Genomic DNA, 23,273 nt, shown 5'->3' on the forward strand with positions numbered 1-23,273 from the left:
TCCCTCCACAATGATGAGTTTCTGCTGTGGGGACGTCCGAGCGAACACGATCTCTGTGTGATTCCTCAGGATGTCGTCCATCTGGTCCTGAGACAAGTCCTTCAGGTCCGAGCCATGAATCACACAAGCTTTGGCATCCCTGAATATAAATAGTAAAAGCTTTGTGGAAACACTGGTATGCAAGTGTTTTTTATTCGTCGTTGTGTATTATGTGTCTTTGTTTTTTATGTCTATGTGGATAATGAGTCTGTTGAATAAATAAATAAATCAAAAATGCATCATTCAAGTTGTGCTTTCACTAAAAGGTCTGTCCTTGTCTTCTGTGCATATCAGACAGCAAATGTTTACCTTGGGTTGACCTGAGCAACAGGTATGTTGAGACGAGCTGCGATGTCCTCCACTGTCTCGTTTCCCTCTGAGATGATGCCCACTCCCTTGGCAATGGCTTTGGCTGTGATTGGGTGGTCACCAGTGACCATAATGACCTACAACAAGAACCAATTTAATATTGTATCCATCCTTAGAATGTATACAATGCAGTGGTTTGGTATAACTCACCTTGATACCAGCGGATCTGCATTTTCCCACTGCGTCTGGCACAGCAGCACGAGGAGGATCGATCATGGACATGAGGCCAACGAAGCAAAGGTTCTCCGTCTGGAAGTTAACATCATCTGTGTCGAAGGCAAAACCTTTGGGGTACTGGTCTTCTGGCAGGAGAAAGTGACAGAAACCTGCAGGGGAAAGCCAAATGCTACTAGTTATAATAAATTTTTCTTCTCTGTCTTTTTTTGTAATATTCTAGAAATGATCGTAAATTTAAAATTTCTTGATTTGACAATGGACTGATTTTAGAAAAGTGCAAACTATTCTTTGAGCACTACTGTTGTCTTCAACAACATGTCAATAAAATCCACATTTTCTCCTGCTGAACATTATTACTGCATTGCCATATGTAATCTATCTTCACCAGTACAGATTCTCACCCAGTACACGCTCTCCCAGTCCTCCCAGCTCCATGTATGCACTCTGGAAAGCCTCCTTCAACTCCTCATCCATAGGCTGCTCTTTGCCCTGAATCATGATGGTTGAACAACGGTCTAGGATCCTTTCAGGGGCGCCCTTCATCACCAGCAGGTAGCGGTTGTCATTGGGATCCTCTGTCTCATGTATTGAAAGCTGAATGACAAAAATTAAGATTGAGATAAATCCTATGGTATCCAGTCCCTTTCAAAAGTATTCATTCCCCTGAACTTTTCCATAATTTGTTGTGTTGCAAACACAAACTTCACAAAGCAAAGTGGTAAATATAAGTGTTGCGTCCATTTGCCTCTTCTGAACTACACTCCTCAATAAAATCTAGAGGAATCAATTGCCTTCAGAAGTCACATAATTCATAAAACGTGACCCTGTGTGTGTAATTAATCTCAATATAAATACAGCCATTCTTCAAACAACGTTTGTGCAGTGAAAACCTAATCTTGCACATAGATCTGAAAACACCATCTCCAGAATGAAGCATGGTGGTGGAACCATTATGCTTTGAGAATGTTTCTCATTAGGAGGATCAGGGAAGTTGATCTGACTTCATGGAAAGCTGGACGGAGCTAAATATTGAGCTACATCTGAGTGGAAACATGGGACTATGGAGGAAGTTCAGCTTCCAGCAGGACAAAATCCATAAACATACAACAAGAGCTAAATTTCAGGCTTAGGTCAAAGCATAATTATGTGTAAAATTGGCCTAGTCAAAGCCCCCCAAAATCCACAGTACTTTATGTGGATCTAAAATCTACTTAAAGTAAAATAAACTGGAGATCAAAGGGTATGAATACTTTAGAAATGCATTGATAATTCAGTTTAACTAAAAAAAGCAAATTACTTGATTTTGTTAATTTATTACAAGTAATCAAATTGAGTTTAACCAAGTAAATATTCAAGTTTTGTTAAGGTGTCATGTTAAACAAACATAAATAGAATAAGTTTGACAAACTCAATTCAATTACATGAAGCAAATTAATTAAATTTTTTTCTAAGTTGGAGCACCATTCTCTCTTTTTTAGAGTGTAATAAAAGTTGTCCATAGGCATCTATATTGAGGAAAATACCCACCTGGTATTTGTTGGTGGAGTTGAAGGGGATCTCGGCCACTTTCTTGTTCTTGTCCCTCATCAGCCTGACGGAGCCGCAGGACAGCTCGATACATTTCAGCAGAGCCGACTCCGAGGCGTCTCCGGCCACGTCTCGCTTCAGGATGGACACGGAGTCTTGACCGGCTTTGAACTGCGCACGGTTACACAGAGCAGCAATACGGGACAGAGCCTGCCATGTTGCTGAGCTCTTGTCGAAAGAAGCACCTGAGGGAAGGACGGGAAGGACGGGTTTAAGCTGTGCAACATGTTTTAAACGCCTGCGCCGTCTGTGCCATGTGCCCTTTCCTCTCTAACCTGACTGATCCTCGGTGGTGTCAGCCTCATGGATCTGGTTGTCGAACCACATGTGGGCTACAGTCATCCTGTTCTGGGTCAGGGTGCCTGTCTTGTCAGAGCAGATGGTGGAGGTGGAGCCCAAGGTTTCCACAGCTTCCAAGTTCTTAACCAGGCAGTTCTTCTTCGCCATACGCTTGGCAGTCAGAGTCAGACACACCTGCAGGCACACAGACATAATGTTAACTTTCACTGTATTTACCTACAATACGTGAATCCAGAACCTCTGGTCCCTTACAGTGACAGTGGCCAGCAGTCCCTCAGGCACATTAGCCACAATGATGCCAATAAGGAAGATGACAGCCTCCAGCCAGCTGTAACCCAGGATGATGGCCAGGATGAAAAAGGTCACGCCCAGGAAGACGGCCACACCCGTGATGATGTGGATGAAGTGTTCGATCTCCTTGGCGATGGGGGTTTTGCCGGTGTCCAAACCGGAGGCCAGAGTAGCAATGCGACCCATGACTGTGCGATCTCCAGTGTAGATGACAATACCACGTGCTGTGCCTGGTTAGACAAAAAAACAAGACAACTTGTTGGACTGAGCAACATGGAACCACATAATACATACTGTAAATGACAAAAGTCATATCAGGGATCTCCACTTAAATTGTGCTTTTTCCTTAAGTTTTCAGAGGCAACAATAGAGTCCTTTAAAAATATTGGTGCACCTGGTAAAGTCATGTATGAACACCTTGAAATAAATGATTGCAATGGTTTTATTTAATGCTAATATGTTGCTTTCTACTGTCGTTTTACTTTTTTCTCCTCTTGCCAACTGTAAAAAATAAACCTGGGCCCTCATTCAGATTTAATGGTCACAGGCCCAGTTTGAATGCAGAAGTGTCTAAACATTTAACCATGTGGGTCAAAATTATTCAAAAGTACTCATAGGTAACAAAATTGTAATTTATTTCAAATTTTAAAATACCAAATTTTGTTGTTAATTAATTTTTATTTATTAGACTTAGACTTAGACTGACTTTATTGTCATTTTGCATGCACAGGGTGTATACAGAACAAAATTTCGTTGCATACAGCTCAGGACAATGTTTTGAGCTTTCAATGTTGTGAGGTTACTCCAGAATATACCTATAATATATACCTATTAAGGTATATATACCTATACCTATTAAACAAAAAAAAAAAATGTAATAATGCAATTTTAATAAAACTAATAAACAAAATTGATTGGTAAATTATTGTAAAAATGTTTGTAAAATAAAATGAAAAACCTTCAAACTTCCTAAATTTCCAGGTTAATTTGTGTTTTCTTTTCTTAAAAATGTTTGTTTGTCCTCAGCAACAAAATCTTTATATAGGTCTCTGTTTCTTTAAGGCCTTGTCATATTTATCCAAGTTTAATGAAAATGTGCTCCCATGTCTGCTTCTGAGTACAAGTCGCAGGATGTTTGCGGACTTATTACTATAAAATTAAAATGAAAACAAACATAAACAGGGTAAATATAAAATACAAAAACTTTGTGATGTCTAAAACCTTTTCCATTTTAAGAAGCTCTTAACTTGTCAGCGTCTTTCTTGAAAGGATATGCATCAGTGAAAACCTCTTTTTTTTAAGTGTCCCTGTGCACCATCCGCCTGTACAAAAGGGCAGCATTTATCCAACTCTTGAATACTGATCACTTGCTGCACTAACTTATTAAGAAGGCCAAAGATAGTCCACAGGCCACACTTTGGAAACCTTGTATTATATATTTTAATAATTTAATTGACTCTTAATACAGGCAAATTTAGGTGAACAGCTATTTTCTTGCAACCAATTTCATCAACTGCAAAGATCAACACACATTTGCTTGACACATTCTTCTGTCTTTCCCATTTTGAAGCGTCCATACAAGAAATGACCCTCTGCATCCCTGTATGTTTATGTCTGACATTCTGATCAACTTGAAAAGTAAAACAGAAATGTGACACTGCATTGATTTAATAGTGAAATAATTATTTTCCCTGATTGAGAAGGATTTCTATTCCTTAGAGGACATAATGTTCTCAAATTAAAGACCAGATTTTGTAATGTTTTTTGCATGAGGTTACAGCTGCCAATAATTGTGAAGGTTGCTACAGTATAGATGTGCAGAATAACATAATATGTAGATCATTATTCACTGCCAGTACCTTCCACACAGTTGGTGGAGAAGAAAGCAATGTTGCGGGTCTCCAGAGGGTTGTCATGGGTGCAGTCAGGTGACCTGCTTTGTGGTTCTGATTCTCCTGTCAAGGAGGAGTTATCCACCTGTCGGAAAGAACAGAAATAGACTTTTTAAAAATTAATCAAACTATAAAATACACTAAAACTGATATAATTTCAACTGTTGCACCGGTTTGTGTCTGTGTCTGTACCTTGCAGCCATGAGCAGAAATCACCCTGATGTCAGCAGGGATCCTGTCTCCTCCTTTCACTTCAATCAGATCTCCAGCCACAACTTCTTCAGCGTTGATCTGCACCTTCTCACCCTCACGGATCACCAGCGCTTGCTGCAGGGACACAGGGTGGAGAATACATGAACATTTTAATAAATTGATTGTGAGGAGCTAAAGTTGGTTTGAGAGCTGGAAGGCTCAAATTAAACCTTAAAATTAAACATTAACTGTAGCTCCACAAGGATTTCCAAGTGTTAATTTTGTTTTGTAAATCAATTCATGCAATGGGTTAAAGGTTTTTAAAGCACATTCTGTATCAATTTCCAGATATACTGTATTTCACATAAATTTCTATTGAAACACAATGTTGTCACCATTATGTAATGGGAATATTTTTCATCCGGAGGAACAAGGAAGATGGAGCGAGATGACAAGAACTAAATTTAAGGCTATTTCAGTAACGGCAGGTTCAGTTTAATCACTGACACGAGACCAAAAAGCGGAAAAGTTGTCCTGTTTTATTTTGAATAAGTTTGAATTGATGAAAACTATCACTAGGTTTGACAACAAAAGAAATTTGTGATTTGATGAACAGAAATAAAAGGATGTTATCTAAATATTAATAAATGTAAAAATCCATCCAATTTTTCAGAAATCTTTAATTTTGTCATCCATAGTTTGCTATTCCACTTTTCTTATGATCCAGGCCAATATAATATAATTTTCCCATACTCAGCAGAAACTCTGCCAAAACAAACATTTTTGCACCTCTCACAATAACAGCTTGTATGTTTCAAATTTGACAAGATTTTAAAACGTTTCCTATATTTCCTGCATGCTTACCTGTGGCACCATGTTCTTAAAAGACTCCATGATTTTGGAGCTCTTGGCCTCTTGGAAGTATGAGAAGCAACCAGTGATGACGACTACGGCTGTGAGCACAATACCTAGGTACAACTGTGGCAGAGAAGAGACAGAGAAACAGGTTAGCATCTGCACAGGTGTGAAGAGCAAAGCTGCAGTGCGTGACACTAAAATCAATTAGTCAAGGTGCTATTTTTATTTGCTTCTTCAGATTCCTGGATGTGACGGATGAGCTAATGAGGTGTAGCTGCTCCATATGTGGATGTGTTCGCTCACATTGTCGCCTGCAGGGTCGTCCTCTGTGGCTGCCTGGATGGCGTAGGCTAAAAAGCAGAGAATGGCGCCGATCCACAGCAGGATGGAGAACCCACCAAACAGCTGGCGACAGAACTTGACCCACTCCGGGGTGGTGGGCGGAGGGGTGAGAGCGTTGGGGCCATCTCGAATCAGAATCTCTGCTGCCTTGGCATTGGTCAGTCCCTTGACAGAGAAGTGAAGAAGAATACATGTCAACATCAGGGTGAACTGATTATAAAACACATAATCTTACTGATTTTATAGTGAAAATTAGGTCTGTATTTATTTTTGACTTCTCTAATCTAAACCAGGTTAAAATCATACAGACCCAAATATATACACATTTGTGCAACCTATATGTTTGTATGCAAGCCTTTTATCAAGCTAGAGAGAAGCCGCTAATATCCAGTTTCTGAAATGAAATGGACCTTAGCCCCATTGCTAGACATGCATAATTTAAATGCATGTCTGTGCCTGGAAACAAACCAATTTACATTAACTTTATGTCAAGTAGAGTAGTTAAATATCCAGGCAGGATTTTGTCAGAAGCCTGTTAATGGCTACAAACAGTATAGTTAAGATGCAACTTGTTAAGAGATAATGAATCAGTGGGGATAAATATATATATTTGAGCTTGTGCATACAATTATGACCCCTTACAGATTAGAGAAAAGTACTTTTATTTTAGACTCCCAAGGCTAATTTTTAAAGTTACCTTATAGTAATTTAACCCTAAAATTAGAAATTTATCATAAAATAGTTACATTACAGTGGATGGAAACCTTAAATTTTCTGTCTGTGTGCCCGTATTTCTTGCATTTCTTGAGCATTTCTGCTGCCACCTTGTGGTGAACCATGAAAACATGACTCACCTGGACCATATCAGCCTGGAATTTTCTGCATACTTCCTCTACAGACATCTTATGTTCCGTCTGCAAAAAACCACACAAAACAAAACAAAGACACAAAGAAACAAGCAAAAACACATATTAATACATTGTGATGTCAGAAATCTTGTGCTTTGTAATCATTTATCCATGCAATATTAAGCAGATAAAGTCCTGAACAATAATAAATATATGCCATGTAAAGCGTTTCTGTACTTGTAAAGCAAATACTGAGTAAAATATAAAATATTTATAATGGTACTCCATGCATGCAGTTCACCTGAGAGATTAGAGTCTCAAGGCAGCCAGGTATGGCAGCCCTGTTGTCTGTTTCTTGAGCTGAAATGTGGAGTCAAACTCACAGCATCCTGATAAAAAGTCAAACCCCTCTAATGGGCAAAGCATCACCCTTTAGGTTTATTTACAATGATTTCTTCTTGCCAAAGAAAATACCTTCACCAAAGGCATGGAGTATTTAAAAATAATAATAATAATAGTTTAAAAATAACCCAATTGACAGGTTACAAAGTGAAATAATTTACAATATATTTAGCTATAAAACATAAAAATAGAAGATTTTACTCACAATGGGCACTTCCTTCTTCAGGTCATCCATGTCCTTGGCCCCCTTCTTCTTCTTGGGGGATCGGTCATCTTTGTCCTGTGTGGTGGCAACGCGGTAACTGTCTGAACGTCCATACTACAGACACACACACATGTTTTACACATGCCCTCGGACTACACTGAGGAGAAAGCCTTTGTGTTTGAGTTTAGCTGCTTTCAAATAAACTGAAGAACTCGACACATGGAAAATCTTTTCTATTTTTCTAGGAATATCTATCATTCACAAACTGCACCAGAAATTAGGGATGATTGATCTTTTTCTATATGTTTAAATACTCCATGAACTATGTTATAGCCTAGTGAGGTGGCCTTGAGAGGTTAAGTAATCTCAGTTAGTGAGGAAAGTAAAAGATTAAAAAACATTAATATAAACAAAGGCTATTCAAAGTAAAAACCAAAGGCTTATGCCTGAACATACCACTATTAAAACCACACTGTAAAGTCACATCAAAGCCTTAATCTGTTGTCTCTGCCAGACCCATCTGGCATCCACTGATCAAATGCTCTGACAAACATAACGCCCAGATGGACACACCACCACCTAATAGAGTGAAAATGGTTTAACCTGCTCCTTTTTATTTAATTATAAAGCAGCAAGCCAGGAGGACATCAGAGGAAGGCAGAGCACAATTCAAGGCTGCAGGCCGATCAAAGCACTTCTTCTTATGTTTGAATATGCTTTATAATATTAGAGCAGAGCCCTTAGAGACACTTTGTTGTCAAGATTAGTAAATATAAACCCGCAGGACAAAAATCAGACACATTATTTTATTTTACAACTAATTTTTACCTATTTATCCAGGCGGATCAATTTAGACCTAACCTTACCAACACGTAGCTGAAAAGGAAGACACAAAAAACTATTCTACACCTAATTTTAATTGAAAGTAGCAATAAAAAAATAACAAAAAGAACAAACAGAAAAGACCAGAAAAGATTAAAGTGCACAGCAAGTGTAGTGACAAATTAAAAGTACTTGGCTTAATGCAGATAACTACATTTTTATACATGGAACAGCATTTTGCAAAAATCTTGATCATCTTGAGACTGAAACTGTGGCCCATTCTTCTTTGCACAATAACTAATGACTAATAAGGGATGGACAGAGTATTTAGCAGTTAGACATGGACTATAATGGGGTAATACATGAATAGGCTTTAATCTAAGAGATTATATTCTAGCCCTGGGTTTAGATTCATACACACTTCTCCATCCCAGGGGTTTTCATCCAGCATTTCCTTTTCTAAAGTCTGACAGGCTTGCCAATCCCTGTTTTAGAAAAGTATCCTCGCATGATCCTGCCACTATCATGTTTGGAATTGGAACGATTTGTTTAGTGTGATGAGCAGTCTAATTAATTGAACTTGGCGCCCTCTAAGGGTGAATCTTGGAAGTAACCTTATCAAACAGCAGCTAACTTCCATTACCTTCAGAATAAAAAGCAGATTTGATCTTTAAGGTAAATCTTCAATGTGTGTTTATTTTTAAAATGTGCCGGTCTTATAGGTATAGAAGGGGGGAGCATAGTATGAATAATGATCTGAAATTTTTCCTCTGTGTTGATCAACTTGCCCAAACAAACCGCACCAAACCAAACACACCTGCACTGGAACAAAGAGAAACTGCATCTCCCATTTGAATTGTAATTGTTCTGCCATTGTGCAACCCCTCTGAAATGAAGCCCCTGTGTTATGCATTTTTTAAATTATTTTCTTTGGGTTCCAAAACCTGCCTCTCAGGTTTCGCTCCCCATGTACAGAGTTTTTATGATACCGTATATGCACGACAATTCTCACTTAATTAAGCGGCCCCATTGTGTTGCTCAACGACCACTTCTGAGCTGGGAACAAACAATAAAACCCTTTGTTTGAGCTTGTCGGGCGGGGAGCAGCATGTCAGCGGGAGGGAAACCGTTTGACCTGACTGCAAAAGGTACACACACTCATATGCAAACACACAGAGTAACAAGAGAGCAGGTAAGCAAATCTCTCACTGCAGCATGTGGAGGCAGGCCTGGTGATGAAGAGGCTGCACACAGAGAGACTGGTGTAGTGGAAAAGTACTGCTGCCAAACCCCACTGAGACAGGTCACAGGTGTGTGAGTGTGCCCAGAGTAGAATGGAGGTGGGTGGAGATGTGCTGACACAGGTACATGTGTGTTATAATCTATGTGGGATATTATCTGTTTGAGAACAGGATTGTTGCACAGTAAGTCATGCAACATTGTGTTTAAGAGTAATTCAACACTTCAGCTCCAGTAATGGGACTAGCAGGTGCGTTTCTGCCTTTTTATTGTTCTACCTCATTTTTCCATAAACAATAAATGAACACTACAAAGCGTCCTTTCAGCAGCCTACCTGCTCCTGTATGTGATAAAGCTGATGGAGACACAGATATCTAAAAGCCACATGAGCTTACACAGACCGGCCCGAACAACAGAAGAGATTTGAAAGGGAGAGTGACGGATGTGACGGAAGTGGATGACAGGCACATGGAAGAGGAGACATCAGTGGGAGGTGAGAGGAAAGCAGGTGAAGAGAGAGTTGGGGGGAGAGCACCAGGAGGTGTGGGTGTTGCCACCCGTCTTTCAGAATCTAATTAAATATTGAGTGTTTTGACACACACTGACGGCACTCTAACAGATCTCAACATCATGGACTGCTAATAAACCATATTTTCATTTCAGGTTATGCGTGCCTGAAGGTGTTATTTACAAATAAGAGTGAGGGTGTATTCATGAGCCTGAATCATAGAGAGAGGAAACGTGGCCAGCTTATCCTCGTCAGTTTACTGAGTAAAATATTTGGACAGTGACTGTGTGATTGGCAAAGAGGAAATATCAGAGAAGACATTTAGCAACATGAACAATAAACTGTGTATATATGCAGCTCTGGAAAAAAATTAAAAAAGCACTTAAAATGATCAGTTCTCTGATTTTACTTTTAATAGGTATATGTTTGAGTAAAATGAATATTATTCTTTTATTCTATGAACTACTGACAACATGTTTCAAAATTCCAAGCAAAACTGTATTATTTATTTGCAGAAAATGAGAAATGGTCAAAATAACGAAAAAGATGCAGTGCTTTCAGACCTCAAATAGTGTAAAGAAAACAGGTTCATATTCACTTAGACATAACAATACTAATGTTTTAACTCAGTATTTGGTATATTTGGTAAAATAACCATGACGTTTTCAGTGGGGTTCAGTGCAGTGGGCTCTTCATTTTTATGAGCATATACTCATCTTTATATGTCTTGCAAAAGTTCTCATCTTTTTTTACATTACAACAACAATCCTTGTTGTATTTTATTGGGATTTTATGTAATAAAAAAAATTATTGTAAATTTATGAGGTGTACTTGTATGGGATGTAAAATTTCAAGCTTTCACATCAATTCTCATTTGGATTTCGGTCCAGGTTTTAACTAGGCCATTTCAACATTGGAATTTGATCTAAACTTATTTCCGTAGCCTCAGTTGTATGTTTAGAGTCATTGTCCTGCTGGAAGAAGAAGCCTCAAACTGTCCCCACAGCATGATGCTGCCATCACCATGCTCTATCCAATTTTAATGAGTTTATGCTGACAATGTAACAATGCTTCTCCACAATCAAGTAGGCTGGAAAGAAACTTTTTCTTGTATTTGTCCGTACAGGTCAGTGTGTAAAAAACACAAGTTGACAGTTTTCATCCTTTCCAAAGAGCAGATTCCCTACAGGATGATACTGCCACCACCATTTTTCACTGAGGGAACGATGTGTGCAGTTTTAGATTTTCTCCACACAGTGTTTTCCATGTAGGCCAAAAAGTCTGATTTTGTTTTTAGGTGTACCAGATTAAAGGGGGTAAGCTCCAAATACACATCACATTTTAGATTTATATATATAAAAAAAAAACAATGTAAATATTTTTCTCCCACTTTATGCTCTATTCTGTGTTTGCGATCTCTGTAAAACACATTAAAGTTTGTGGTTGTAATGTCACAAAATGGGGAAAAGGTCAGAGTACAGAACGCTTTTGCAAGCATAGTAAAAAAGGATTTGCCTCTTGTTATCCATATTTTGTGTTTATCTATTCTCACTGCTCCTGTCTGTGTGTTTCTGTGGAGTTATCCAGCTGTCTTCAACATCTCTGAGTAATTCAATGAGCCCCCTCTGTCCTGAGGAAGGAAACAGAGACTTGTGGCTGAAATTACATACACTCACTCCCCCACGAGCACAGAGCAAAAACAGAATGATGGACACGCTTATCAATTACATTATTGCGAAACAGCAAAATCTTGCTGCTTTTTTGTAGATTACAGAAGGATAGCCAACATCCAGAGACATTTTAACTCATTAAAATGCACTTAAAATATCAATAACTTGATTAAGCGGCTGCTTCAATGTTTGTTTTCAATTGATTCCTAAATGATTCTGCAAAGTCACTGATGAGAGCATGTTAGGAGAGCCGGTTACCATGGTGAGCTGGCATGGCTGCTGGCATGGTGACAGAGCTCAGCAGTGGCCTGGTACTCTGAGGATCCCCTGATGTTATCCTGGATGAGGAATAACTGATGCATCTATAACTGGACACTGGATCCGCTGCTGTTTGTTTAAGGCCACTGATGGATTTCAAGAACTGCTCTGCATTTTTTAATGCGCTTATGTCTGTATGCGCCTGTGTTAGCAGAGGTGAGTCACTGAATTGGCTACAATGTGTTAGAGCAACTTCTACACACACTGCGGCAGTAGGAGGAAGAGGAAGATGTGGAAGGGACAAAACAGGCACATTATCATGGCTCAATAAAGTAATGAGATAATGAAATGTTTAGTACCTTCAAAACATGATGTTCCAAATTTTATTTTCTTTGTGTCTTAAATTGCGTCTTCTTTCTTTAAACCTTAAGTAGTGCACATAAACGTGACACTGAAATCTAGTGAAGGCTTTGGTCTGTGGCTGCACATTGGGTACTCACCAGGTAGGTGCGGCACAATCAAGTCAAGCATGCTAAAGACCTCAGGTTGGAACATGCCAACTAATTATGGGTTAAACTGAAAAAAGGAGGTTGTTTTCTGAAGTTCCTTTTTTTACTGCACATGATTCGGACTTTGCATCAAACAAAATTAGGTTTGCAAGTTCCCACAGATGTAAGAATGGCCCTGTGGAGGCATTCTGTTTCAGTGTGTTGACGTCAAAAGGGGAAGTGGTATTTAGCTAAAAAAATACAAAGAGCAACACTTCTCATTTTTTATTGTGCAATCAGCAGCGTCAACTTACATTCAGAGCCTTTGGAGTTGTTCACGTTTGTCAAGCTGTTACTGCTAGCTTCTGTTACCTTCTAGGCTTTTGTTGGGATTTTATTTGATAGGCCAACGCAAAGTAGTGAGTAATTACTAAGTGAAGAAAGTGAAAGAATAATGGTACCTTTGTACAGATAGTCTCCATAAACTGCACATTTCAAGTCTTTCCAAAATCAAAAATGTAAAAAGTGTGGAGTATAAATGTATTTAACTTGATCCTCTCCCCAACCAGTCCTTTGTGTTTTATCTGTAACAGGTCTGCACATCAGCAAACCGATTATTGTATCTCTGATCTTTGCAAAATAACTTAAGCTCAGTCAGGCAAAGAACATTTTTGCCACAAATGACTCTCAGTTGGGCTTTGATCTGGACTTTGACTAGGCCATTCAAACACATGAACATGGTTAGATCCAAACCCTTCTATTACTTGATGGATGGTGAACCTCTGCCATGGTTGCAGTCTCTAACAGGTGTTCCCCCAGGATTGTCCTGCCAGTCTAAAGTATTTCTGTGCCACGATGCTGCCACCACCAGGTAACAACATAGGGATGCTAAATTAAGGGTGATTTATAGTGTTTGTTTTCCTTCACATACATTTATGTATGTATGCCCAAAAATATTTGGACTCTTATCAGGCCAGAGCACTTCCTTCAACATGTTGAAGGAAGTATAAATAATGCTGCTGCTTATTTATTAATGTTCTCAAACCACTGAAGCTCTCAGAAAACAACTCTAGTGCTGATATCAGAGTAAAGAGGAAGACCAAATTGTTCATGTTTTCATTTGTAAAGGATTTATGCATTTCTATCCTTCGAACTTCAGAATTATGCTCTACTTTCTGTTTGTCTATCAGATAAAGTTGTTGGTTGTAACATGACAAAATGAAAAAAGTTCAATCTACATATGATTATAAATGCTCTTACATGGCAGTGTGAAAATTAACTGTACTTCCCACTCTACCGTTTCTGCTTCTCTGCTTTGTTACATGAAACCAATATCATAATGTCAGTCAACGGACCTCAGATAAATGAACAGGAAATATGATGAATATCTTCCCTTTGTTTTAAAGACAGTAATTTTTCATGAGCTTTCACTTGGTGACTTTACAACACAATGAGTGAAACTAAAACCAAAGGCACATAACTGGATACTTCTTTCTTAGCATCTTAAAAGGTAACTAGAGGTGGACATTTGATCCAATCTGGGTTATCTCTCCACTATGTTCTGTCCAGGGGGAATGTGAAGGACCTCGACCTCCAGTCTGCGTCATTGTTCAGCTGAAATATGCATAAAGCTGAGAAGCTCTGTGACTCAAAAGAGCACATTTACATCTCCAGGATGGCCTTTATTTTTAATATGTACTCATGAAGTAATGAAATAAAAACCTTGTTAGTCTTACAGTTCTTGGTCATAAACAAGGATTGTTAAATTTGCTTGCCCTCTTTAATTACTATGCCATATTAAATTTGTAGATTTTTCTTTCTTTGTTTAATTTTGTCCTGTGGTAATGATACACACGTTAATCAAACTAAAGGCTTTATTGAGGAATACCATCTTAGTAATCATATGATTGAGTATGTGTAATGGTCTAAGTAAAGGCTTATAGGTTTGATTGTTAGAGCCATGTTAATTATAAATGGCAAAGTTACCAGTGTACCCTTCAGGTTCATGTTACTAGATTGTTCCTGTTCTTCACATGGACAATCTAATGAAAAACAGCAAAGCAGCATATAATACATACTGTTATTGGACTGAATATCAAATATTACAACAGCTGAGGGTAAATTTGCTATTCATTTATCACTGATTATGTTTTTGTGCAACCTTGCAAAGTCCTTGGGCCATCTGCTGGTTCTTGCAGCAGGACGGAGGGCTCTGGGCCAAAGAAGGGGGGCTCAGGCTGGAGAACAAGGGACCTGACTACTGGGATTTAGCATTCTGAATGCAGCACTGGATTAGCCCAATGTGTGCTTCTCCCTCTCCACTGTTGCTGCTTTGCACACCCAGGAAAAAGAAAGCTTTTTAAAATCTTCACATTTACCTGAGAGAAGTGAGCTTGTCTGAGGCTTGGTAAAATCAATGGTTTTACCCAGTAAAGTGAATGCTTTCACTCAAGCTTTGTAAAAATTAGTCAATTGCACCAGTCTGATTTGATAAAATAACATTTGTGACCGATAAATATATAATGCAACACAATGTAGATGCTTATAAAAGCAGACAGAAAATCTCAACCTCTAAACCCTGCAGACACAAAGAGAGATTAACTCTCTTTAGCTCTAAATCATCTCCCTTGTGTTCACTCTAAAGATAAAAAAATAAACAAAAAGTAACAAAGTCAAACACAACTGAAAATGGAAATCCCTTCTTAAGCCACAACCCGTCTCATCCCCTCTTTTCTATTTCGCTTCCTGCAGCCCATCTGTGTGTCCTGTCACCATCTTCATCTGATCACGCAACAAAAACGACGGTGTAGCTGTGTGACTTGATCAAGCCCAGTAAGCAGAACTGTGCAGCACTTCAACTGGATTGGATTAGCATTATAAATCTTGCTACTCGTCTTGTGCAGGGAGCATTTTGACTCACTCTGAGAGAGAGTAATTGTAGGACTGGGTGGTAGAAAAGAGCTACACATATGTTCATACACACCTACTCACACACACAGAAGCTAACACCAATTAATTTTAGGGTTAAAGCATGTATCTGTAAAGGAATACACCTCTTAATTTTGACCTTTCATCTCCGGAGACTCTTTGCTTGTCAATTCGATTCTACAACTTGGTCAAAGAGACTATTAGTTCAGCCATTAGATTACCTTCCTCAAAAATGAATCATGTATTTTTCAAACTTTCCAAATTGTGCTGCTATGCAACTCATCATTGCCATGACAACGGTCACTGCTGACACTTCACTAAACACAAGTCAGGATGCCACAAAGGAAGTCCACATTTGGCTCAATAACATTTCCTGCCCACTTAAATTGTTGCAATATTTACACCAAATGTCTGCTTCTGATTGTTTGAGCAGCAGTAGTCATCCTGGAAGAGCAAAATGAGGAAGCGCTGTGGTTCTGGGGCCCAACGTGCAGACATGTTTTGTCCAGGAAAGAAGGAACAAATATATGTTTGCATGTATGCAAATCTATTTATGAATGAAGTTCTACAAGCCACCAACTTGTTGGGGTCATTTCTATCTACAGCAGGGCTGAAATGATTAATCAAATCTCTTATTGAAATAATTGACAATTAATTTAGTAATTGATTAATCATTAACTGGAGTATACAGACTCAAAAAGGACCTTTTGCTGAAAGAACAACACATTCAGAGCAGCCATTAAACTGTTAATGTTGTTGCACTTTTAGCAATAAAATGTTTATTTTCTTTTAAAAAGTTGTTGAATTTGTTGTTAATTTGCATCTTTTAATGTATTTCTAGTATTGTATAAAAAAAGCATAAATAGCTAAATGAAAAATCTTCAGCCATTTATTTTATCATACTAATCCATTAATTTTTCTACCATTGTTTCTTTCTCTTTTAAACTAAATTGAAGTCAAAACCCAGAATTAGGCTATAAAATATCTTTTCTTTAGTCTGTTAGGCAACTCCAAAATTCTTCATCAGCTTTAATTAATAAAGCTTGCACACTGCTTTAATGTTTATCACCTATCATTGTCGTCTATTGATTAAATGTGTTGTACTTTCTCAGTTCATTCATAAGACCGGTCAGACTGACTAAATTTATTAAAGCAGCTGATATTCACTACATATTTACAATGTTGAAAAATCCAACAGACAAGACATTAAAACAAATGAAACAATCCAATGAAAGAATTCACTATTCAGTGTTAATCTTCAAACTGTGCATTGTGTCTGTGCAGTGCTGCCCATTGTGCCTTGATTTACTCGTATAGGGACACATGCATCTCCAGGACAACGCCTTGAAATGTTGTCAATGTCATGTTGCTGTAGTCCAGGCAACCTACCCCTCTTGAAGCACTCTCTTTATGGGAGACCATCAGCATGTTAAGTTGGAAACTTTTGGCCATATCAATCACTAAGTCTAATATAATCTCGTTTTAAAGTAATGTCTTAAAGAGACAACTTGACCTTTAGAGGAAAGATGGTTTAACTTCTGTGTTTTATGGGAAAAGTAGCCTGCAAGTTACAGAAGTGGACCTTTGGATGATTACAGTGGATGTTGGGTTAAGTTTAAAGTTACAGACCTGCCTCTCATGGCAGCTGAATTCCCATTTATTAATGTGAAAGTGTTGACTAAAGTTACTTAATTTTGGCTGAAAAACATTCACTTTATTTGAATTCTTCCTCCATTTTGTATTTTTGCACATCTGGTCGTGATGTTGTGTGCATTTTCCAGGATAGAAAGTAACTGCCTGCCACCAGAGATGTAGGGACTTGCATCACCATCCTATGGGGACATTTTGTGCCAGGGTAGACAAACAGTATGTACAGTATTTTTTAAATATATATTATTTACTTACTGTATAACATTTCAGTGCAGGGAATCATATTTATAAATAGATTTTGATATGGGTCTTTTATTGTCATTATTTATCCTAATAGTTCATAAAAATACCCAACTAACAAGAGGCTACCAATTTGGGTTAACTACTGTAAAAGGTTGTTTAGTCAAAAACTGACTTTAATCTCAGTCAAAGCAACAACAAAAAACTAACAAAAACAAAAACAAGCAGTTAATATAAGTCCGCAAATGCTAATCAGGCCTTGTGACTAAAGTTCAGCTACTCTGAATGAATGAAAGTTTTCTACAAGTTTCTCATCTATTCTCTTGTTTGAGTGTATCTGAGAGAACAACAATAATTTACTTGACAATTTGGATCATTTCTTCCCTCACAGCACAGAAGAATTGTCAAGAAGTAATGATCAGCTAATCGGAAGTAAATCTTGGTTTAACAACGGAATTGAATTGCAGGAGGAGATATCTTACCTGACCAAATATGGATGTGTGTTACAGTATAGGAGAGAGAGAATTTAGAAAGTCTTAGCAATTACATTAGCCACAGAACTTGGATTGGTAATTTGAAAGATAGAAAAAAAGGAATTATTTTGATAAACCAGATTTTATTTAGGGAAATTTGTTCTTATTATGACTAATTTAAGGGTTCATTGTGGTTAAATCCCTGAATCCAGCTGACCATCTGAAGGGGCAGGAGAGTAAAGAGCATAATGAATATGAGCATCAAGGCACATTTTCATTTGTACTAGTCTTTGCATCAAACTAGGGTGTAGCTGAAGCAATGAAGCACAGATGTGACCTTTCAGGACTATTGATTTTTTTAAGCCAAAGGGAGATGTAGCTCCTTTAGCTGCATGAGAGAAATCAGAATGTTCCTGAGTGGTGCTCCTCTTTTTTGCTTCCCATTGAGCAGCAGCTGTCATGTTGCTTAAATCGAAGGAGCCTATTGACCTTAACTGAATCCCTGGACACATGTAGGGGAACCACATCGTATATGAACCTTTCTTTCTGCTGGTTTCTACATCGTGAGGGACTAACCAGCCACCGCAAAGCATCATGCAGCAGGTGCAGCTCTCTGCACCAAACTGAGGGCTGCGCCTCTGCAGCAGCAGCAGCCACACTGCTCCTTCACTACCTTTAGAAAAGCATAATGTCTCCTCTTTCCTGCACACGCCCTAGTGGTACAAAAATAAATGCACACACTGTCCTAGAAACCTTTATATCCCATATCTTACAAAGGACTTAATGTCACACTGCTCTCAGGCAGTATGACCTCCTGACAAACACGGTGACATCCTATTTTTTCTATCCTTGCTCATCAACCCTTACCACCCAGACCCACACCGCCTTCTGCTACCCATCTGTCTCCTCTGCCCCTGATAACCAATCCCACCCGCTGCAGCAGAGGGAAACACAAGACACGGTAATGTGAGCTTCAGGTCATTATCCCGTAACAGGATATACAGTCAAGCAGCCCTCCCCCTCTCCTCGTCCATACTCAGTAGCCATTGCTTTAACTCCTTGTTTCTCTCTTTAAAATGCAGCCACCACCTAGCTGTCCTTCCTCCTGTTCTCTCATCAGCGCCCCCCAACCACCACCATCTGAATCACGTGTCTGAAGGTGAACAGCAGCAGTCGATCCAGCCAGGAAGCCCTTGATGCACATCTCATTTTATATTCCTCCTATACAGCAAACAATTTCAGACTCTGTAAGGCAAAAAGCTGCAACAGTGAAGGGATGAAAAGGAACAGCGTGTAAGACGAGGAGGCGGAGTCAGAGAGTGAAAATCCTTTTCTGAAGGGATGCTTGCTAAAATTAGAAATATCTATAAATGTCTTCCTTGTGTTCTTGACACATGTTAAAGCTTTTTTTTCTCTCTATACAGCATCAGTGCTGTCCCTTTTGTGCGTGGCTCCTGGTTCCAGCCTATCACAGCTCTTTGCAGGGAATTTCCACGGCACAAGCTCCGCCCCTGCTTTGACGCAGAAAGCGGCGTCACAAGCGATGCCTCCTGTGGCCTTGTGGAAGGACAGCCGCTGCACAGTGCGCCAAGAGGACATTCTTGAAGGAAAGAGGAAAGAAGCGTGAAGGAAACATGGAAATCTGGGCATTTAATGGTAGGATTTCTAGATCCTCTATCCATCTTTTCTCCCCAGCGTTCAGGGTCACCTCAGCATCCTTCACAGATCTTTGCTATTTGCTCTTCTAATTACTGGCTTCCATAATGCCAACCCCTGGAGGAACACACTGTGCCCCAAAGGATAACTTATTCCCCTTCACACCACATACAGCCACAACCAAACGTCCCCACATCAGTACATAGTACGTGCGTAAGCACTTTCTGTTCCCTCGTCTCTTTTTGACGCAGTGACCGCAAAAGCAGCACATTTTAGAAGGAAAAGAGGCTCACACGGGCCCATAAATCCTCTCCCGCCGCCTTGAAGATCCGTCTGCAGCGTCACGCCGCCGCATCATTCATCCCCGCGTGCCGCTGCATCAAATTAAAAATTACAACCAGCATCACCAAATGGTGACGAAGCAAAAAAAATTGCGCAAAACCGGCTATTATTTCACATGCAGCTCACAGTTGGTGATTTTCCACCAGGGTTCGCAAATTCACCTATTGATTCATTCACTGGTACGGCTATGACAAGTTTAACCAAGATGGGGGGGTTAAAGATGCGCGCATGAAGACGTGGAGACCAGATCGCGTCGTCTCATTATTCTTCACCAGAGAGTGTGACCATTACTGGCGATTATCGAGTTCCAATGTTATGTCACAAATTAAAGGAGAAATAAGCTGGTGAGACACTTATTCCTGGTAACCGCATTATGACGCACGGGCCATTAGGGTGTCTTCGGCTGACAGCATCCAGTGGAAAGGACGCGTCCTCAGCGCTAAATGCCTTCCAATGGCACAGAAGCAGCTGCGTAGAGCCGGAGAGGAGGAGAAGAAGAAGATGAAGAGGGGGAGGAGAAAGGTGGATTCAATGTGCTCTGTCATCACAAAGGAAGAGCTGCATCAGTATGTGAATATAACACCTGAATATAACATTATTAAACCACGATGGGCGCAGATAACACGCCCCATTCCGCCCTAACTCCCCCCCCCAACACAAGAGCAATCTGGAGGAATAAACCGATTAGGGCCTACTGGCTCGCAAGGTTATGGTCACGGCAAAACGAGACACTTAACAAGACAACCTTCCTTCTCCAATGCATTATGCATCAGATTTAAACTCAGCCGAACCTTTAAACCTGACGCAGAGGTGAAAACCCAACTGAGCGGTTCTGATCTGACAGGAGCTTCTGGCCGCATCAGTTTGTCGCAGTATAGAGAGAGCTGGGTAAAACACAGTTCCGCATTAGAGTCAATGTCACTCAGACACAGAGGCTGCACAGGAAATCCAAATGACATCACGGCTCATTTATTTCAAAATATACCAGTAAAGGTAAAAGACCACCCCTCGGTTTTCAGGCCACTTCGACTGGGCTACAACGCAGTTAAGAAAGTTGAAAATGGTGTGTCTTACCCCCATGTTGGCGCAATTATTCTTCTTCTCTCAGGTGATGCACCGCTTGAGAGGTGTCAGCCCCTCACTTTGAATTAGTCAGTGTATGAATGCCTCGCCTTGAAAAGCAGAACAGTGTAAGCGCAGTTGTTTAGCTTTAAACACACAGTAGAGAGGATATCTGCAGTCTAGGCTGAACAGTTGGGATAAAGAGAGGCTCAAACCTTTTTTTAAAAAAAAGGTCAGGCTGCCCTCTCTCTCCTGTAAGACGTCTTTCTTTCTTTTTTCTTTTTTTTTCAGATGAAATGTCGCGGTCTCAAGCGGAGCATCACGCGTGGAACCCGCTCCTTCCTCTGCTCTCTGATACTTGCGGTGAAAAGGACCCGGCAAGAAAAAAACCTGCTACCTCCCCAGGACTCGATGCTCTTCCGCGGCTCTGCCGGCTGCCGCAGTACTCCCCGTTCTTCCAGGTTGCACCACTCCGCCGGGGGAAGAAGCGCCTCCTTGAGCGAATGGGCGAAGCGAAAGGGGTCGATTGGACCCGCCCACCGCCGGCGAAGGCGACCAATCGGAATTCCGAGCGACTCGGTTTACGGGCCAATCAGAAAGCTAAGCTGCCCCTCCTGCTTTACTGCAGAATCCCACAGCTCGCATCCAGCGGCATCGCGAGTCTCTAGGTTGATTTTATATATATATATCTATAAATATATAGATATATATATCTATATATTTAAACCTGGACGCACAAGGTTAGAATCCAAGTCGTCGTGGCTATAATTGTTTCATATGTTCTGTGCTTATGTAACACCCAAAATAGAGGATTTGTATTTTTGCTATATTGCATGTGATGAACACACCTAAATGTCTCTTCAGTCATCTTATCACGAGCATCTCTAGCACATCTCCAGTTACCAGCAGGTGTAAATAGAGGTGTGCGTGGTGGGTTGTTCAAAATGTAAGGAAAGAGTAATGAGGGCTGGAGTCACAGATTTGCACGCAATGTGTTTCTGTTCATGTCTGCAGACATCAGCAAGCAGCAATTACTGCTCATATCAGCACATGTACAGTTCTGTCAATGCAGAGTCAGCACTTTATGTCAAAAGGTGAAGGCAGGTGTACCTTGATGGAAGAAAACCAACTGTCTATTTAAAGTACAAGCATTATTTAGTTTTTTTAAAATAAGTCAAACATGTTTAAAAAGCTTTTGCATCTACCAGGACCTTTTTAAATCATGGGACGTGAGGAATTTGATGGATGCTGCCTCCTTTGAGCACGCAGTGTGTCAAGGGCGTGGAAAGAGAATATTGCATGAACACAGGAGAAAAAAAACAGATGTGTTTCTGTGACAGTGCCAAAGAGTTCAAAGACAGACACACAGAGGACGTTCTCCTCACCAAGGCTGGCCTATATGCAGCTGTGAGTCCATAATGCTGCAGTGAGAGCTCTCACACACATATGCACACATACATATGGAGTCAGGAGGGTAGCATACACATGCATGCACAGCGATGCCTGAGTAAAGCTGTCAGAGTCATTTGTCCCTGCAGCGTATTGCAGCCATGCCTCGCTGCGTTCCTTGCTGAGGGCCTGAGTGATGACCGTGCAGTACCACTGGACCTCAGAGCACCGGTCTGGGGTTTGCTCGGGGTTAAAGGACACTCTGCTGCAGCGCTCCTCAAAAACATGCTGTCGTGATGCAGTTGAGTTGTTATTTGAGTCTAAATGCACATAGACTTAATTCCACTGGAAGTTTTTGTGGTGTTTTGGTGAAAATCTGGAGAAATAAGGTGGATACAAGGAGATTCTGTTGATAAATTGCTACTGCATGCTTTTGAGAAAATGTTAGAGGGTACTATATTTTCAGATTAACTTCATCATTTAGCTAAAAATACAACTCATTAATGTGTATTAGGTATGAAGCTTTCTTAAACATTAAACATTAATCGACATAACCTTGTCTCTAATTCAGACCTTTTAGTCACTGTCATTGACAAAAATATGCTTCCACCAAGATAACATTGTACTAAAATTACATTATTTTTGGATTCTCTGATCTTAGCTTTTTCTATTTTTTTCAAACATAAAAAACATTTTTGTACTTGCCGTTTAGTGTGCAAAACAAGCAAATCTCTGATTGGCTGATCAGGCCCCCATGGCAACCCCTTTACCAACACTGCCTCTAATCCATAATATACACACAAAGCTGGAAAAAAAATTGCTGGCACCTCTTAACAGAGGTTAACGACCAAAAAGCTTGTAATGGTAAACAACATTTCTTGAGATGGACAAAAATTAGTAATAGAGGCCTGGACAAAGATTATGGCACCTGTAACCTAAGGCAGACACTACTGTCAAACTATTTCTGTAGCTGTCAGTGAGACTTCTGCTTAGCCTTTTCCTGCCTTTCCAGAAACCAAGATAATCACTTCTCCAGTTTAGCTTTT

At 39.8% G+C, this 23,273-nt stretch overlaps 1 protein-coding gene across 2 annotated transcripts in view; it reads right to left on the reverse strand.

Moving 5' to 3' along the window:
* The window catches only part of atp1a3b (ATPase Na+/K+ transporting subunit alpha 3b), a 27,512-nt gene extending 6,201 nt beyond the window's left edge, over positions 1-21,311 (reverse strand). The window contains exons 1-15 of one of the 2 annotated variants that reach the window (XM_028008304.1): positions 21,054-21,311; positions 20,851-20,948; positions 7,503-7,577; positions 6,902-6,961; positions 6,009-6,212; positions 5,712-5,825; positions 4,848-4,982; positions 4,623-4,740; positions 2,725-2,993; positions 2,448-2,646; positions 2,113-2,357; positions 987-1,179; positions 559-734; positions 349-485; positions 1-139 (exon numbers count right to left, since the gene is read on the reverse strand). The exon at positions 1-139 is cut by the window's left edge and continues 12 nt beyond it. In XM_028008304.1, coding sequence (XP_027864105.1) covers positions 1-139; positions 349-485; positions 559-734; positions 987-1,179; positions 2,113-2,357; positions 2,448-2,646; positions 2,725-2,993; positions 4,623-4,740; positions 4,848-4,982; positions 5,712-5,825; positions 6,009-6,212; positions 6,902-6,961; positions 7,503-7,577; positions 20,851-20,856 — 2,070 coding nt within the window. In that variant the 5' untranslated portion in view covers positions 20,857-20,948; positions 21,054-21,311. Of the gene's footprint in view, positions 140-348; positions 486-558; positions 735-986; positions 1,180-2,112; positions 2,358-2,447; positions 2,647-2,724; positions 2,994-4,622; positions 4,741-4,847; positions 4,983-5,711; positions 5,826-6,008; positions 6,213-6,901; positions 6,962-7,502; positions 7,617-20,850; positions 20,949-21,053 lie in introns of both variants that reach the window. The other variant, XM_028008296.1, reaches the window with a different exon arrangement.
* Positions 21,312-23,273: the final 1,962 nt, after the last annotated feature.

This window comes from Xiphophorus couchianus, chromosome 3 (genome assembly GCF_001444195.1).
Source record: "Xiphophorus couchianus chromosome 3, X_couchianus-1.0, whole genome shotgun sequence".
Taxonomy (NCBI): domain Eukaryota; kingdom Metazoa; phylum Chordata; class Actinopteri; order Cyprinodontiformes; family Poeciliidae; genus Xiphophorus; species Xiphophorus couchianus.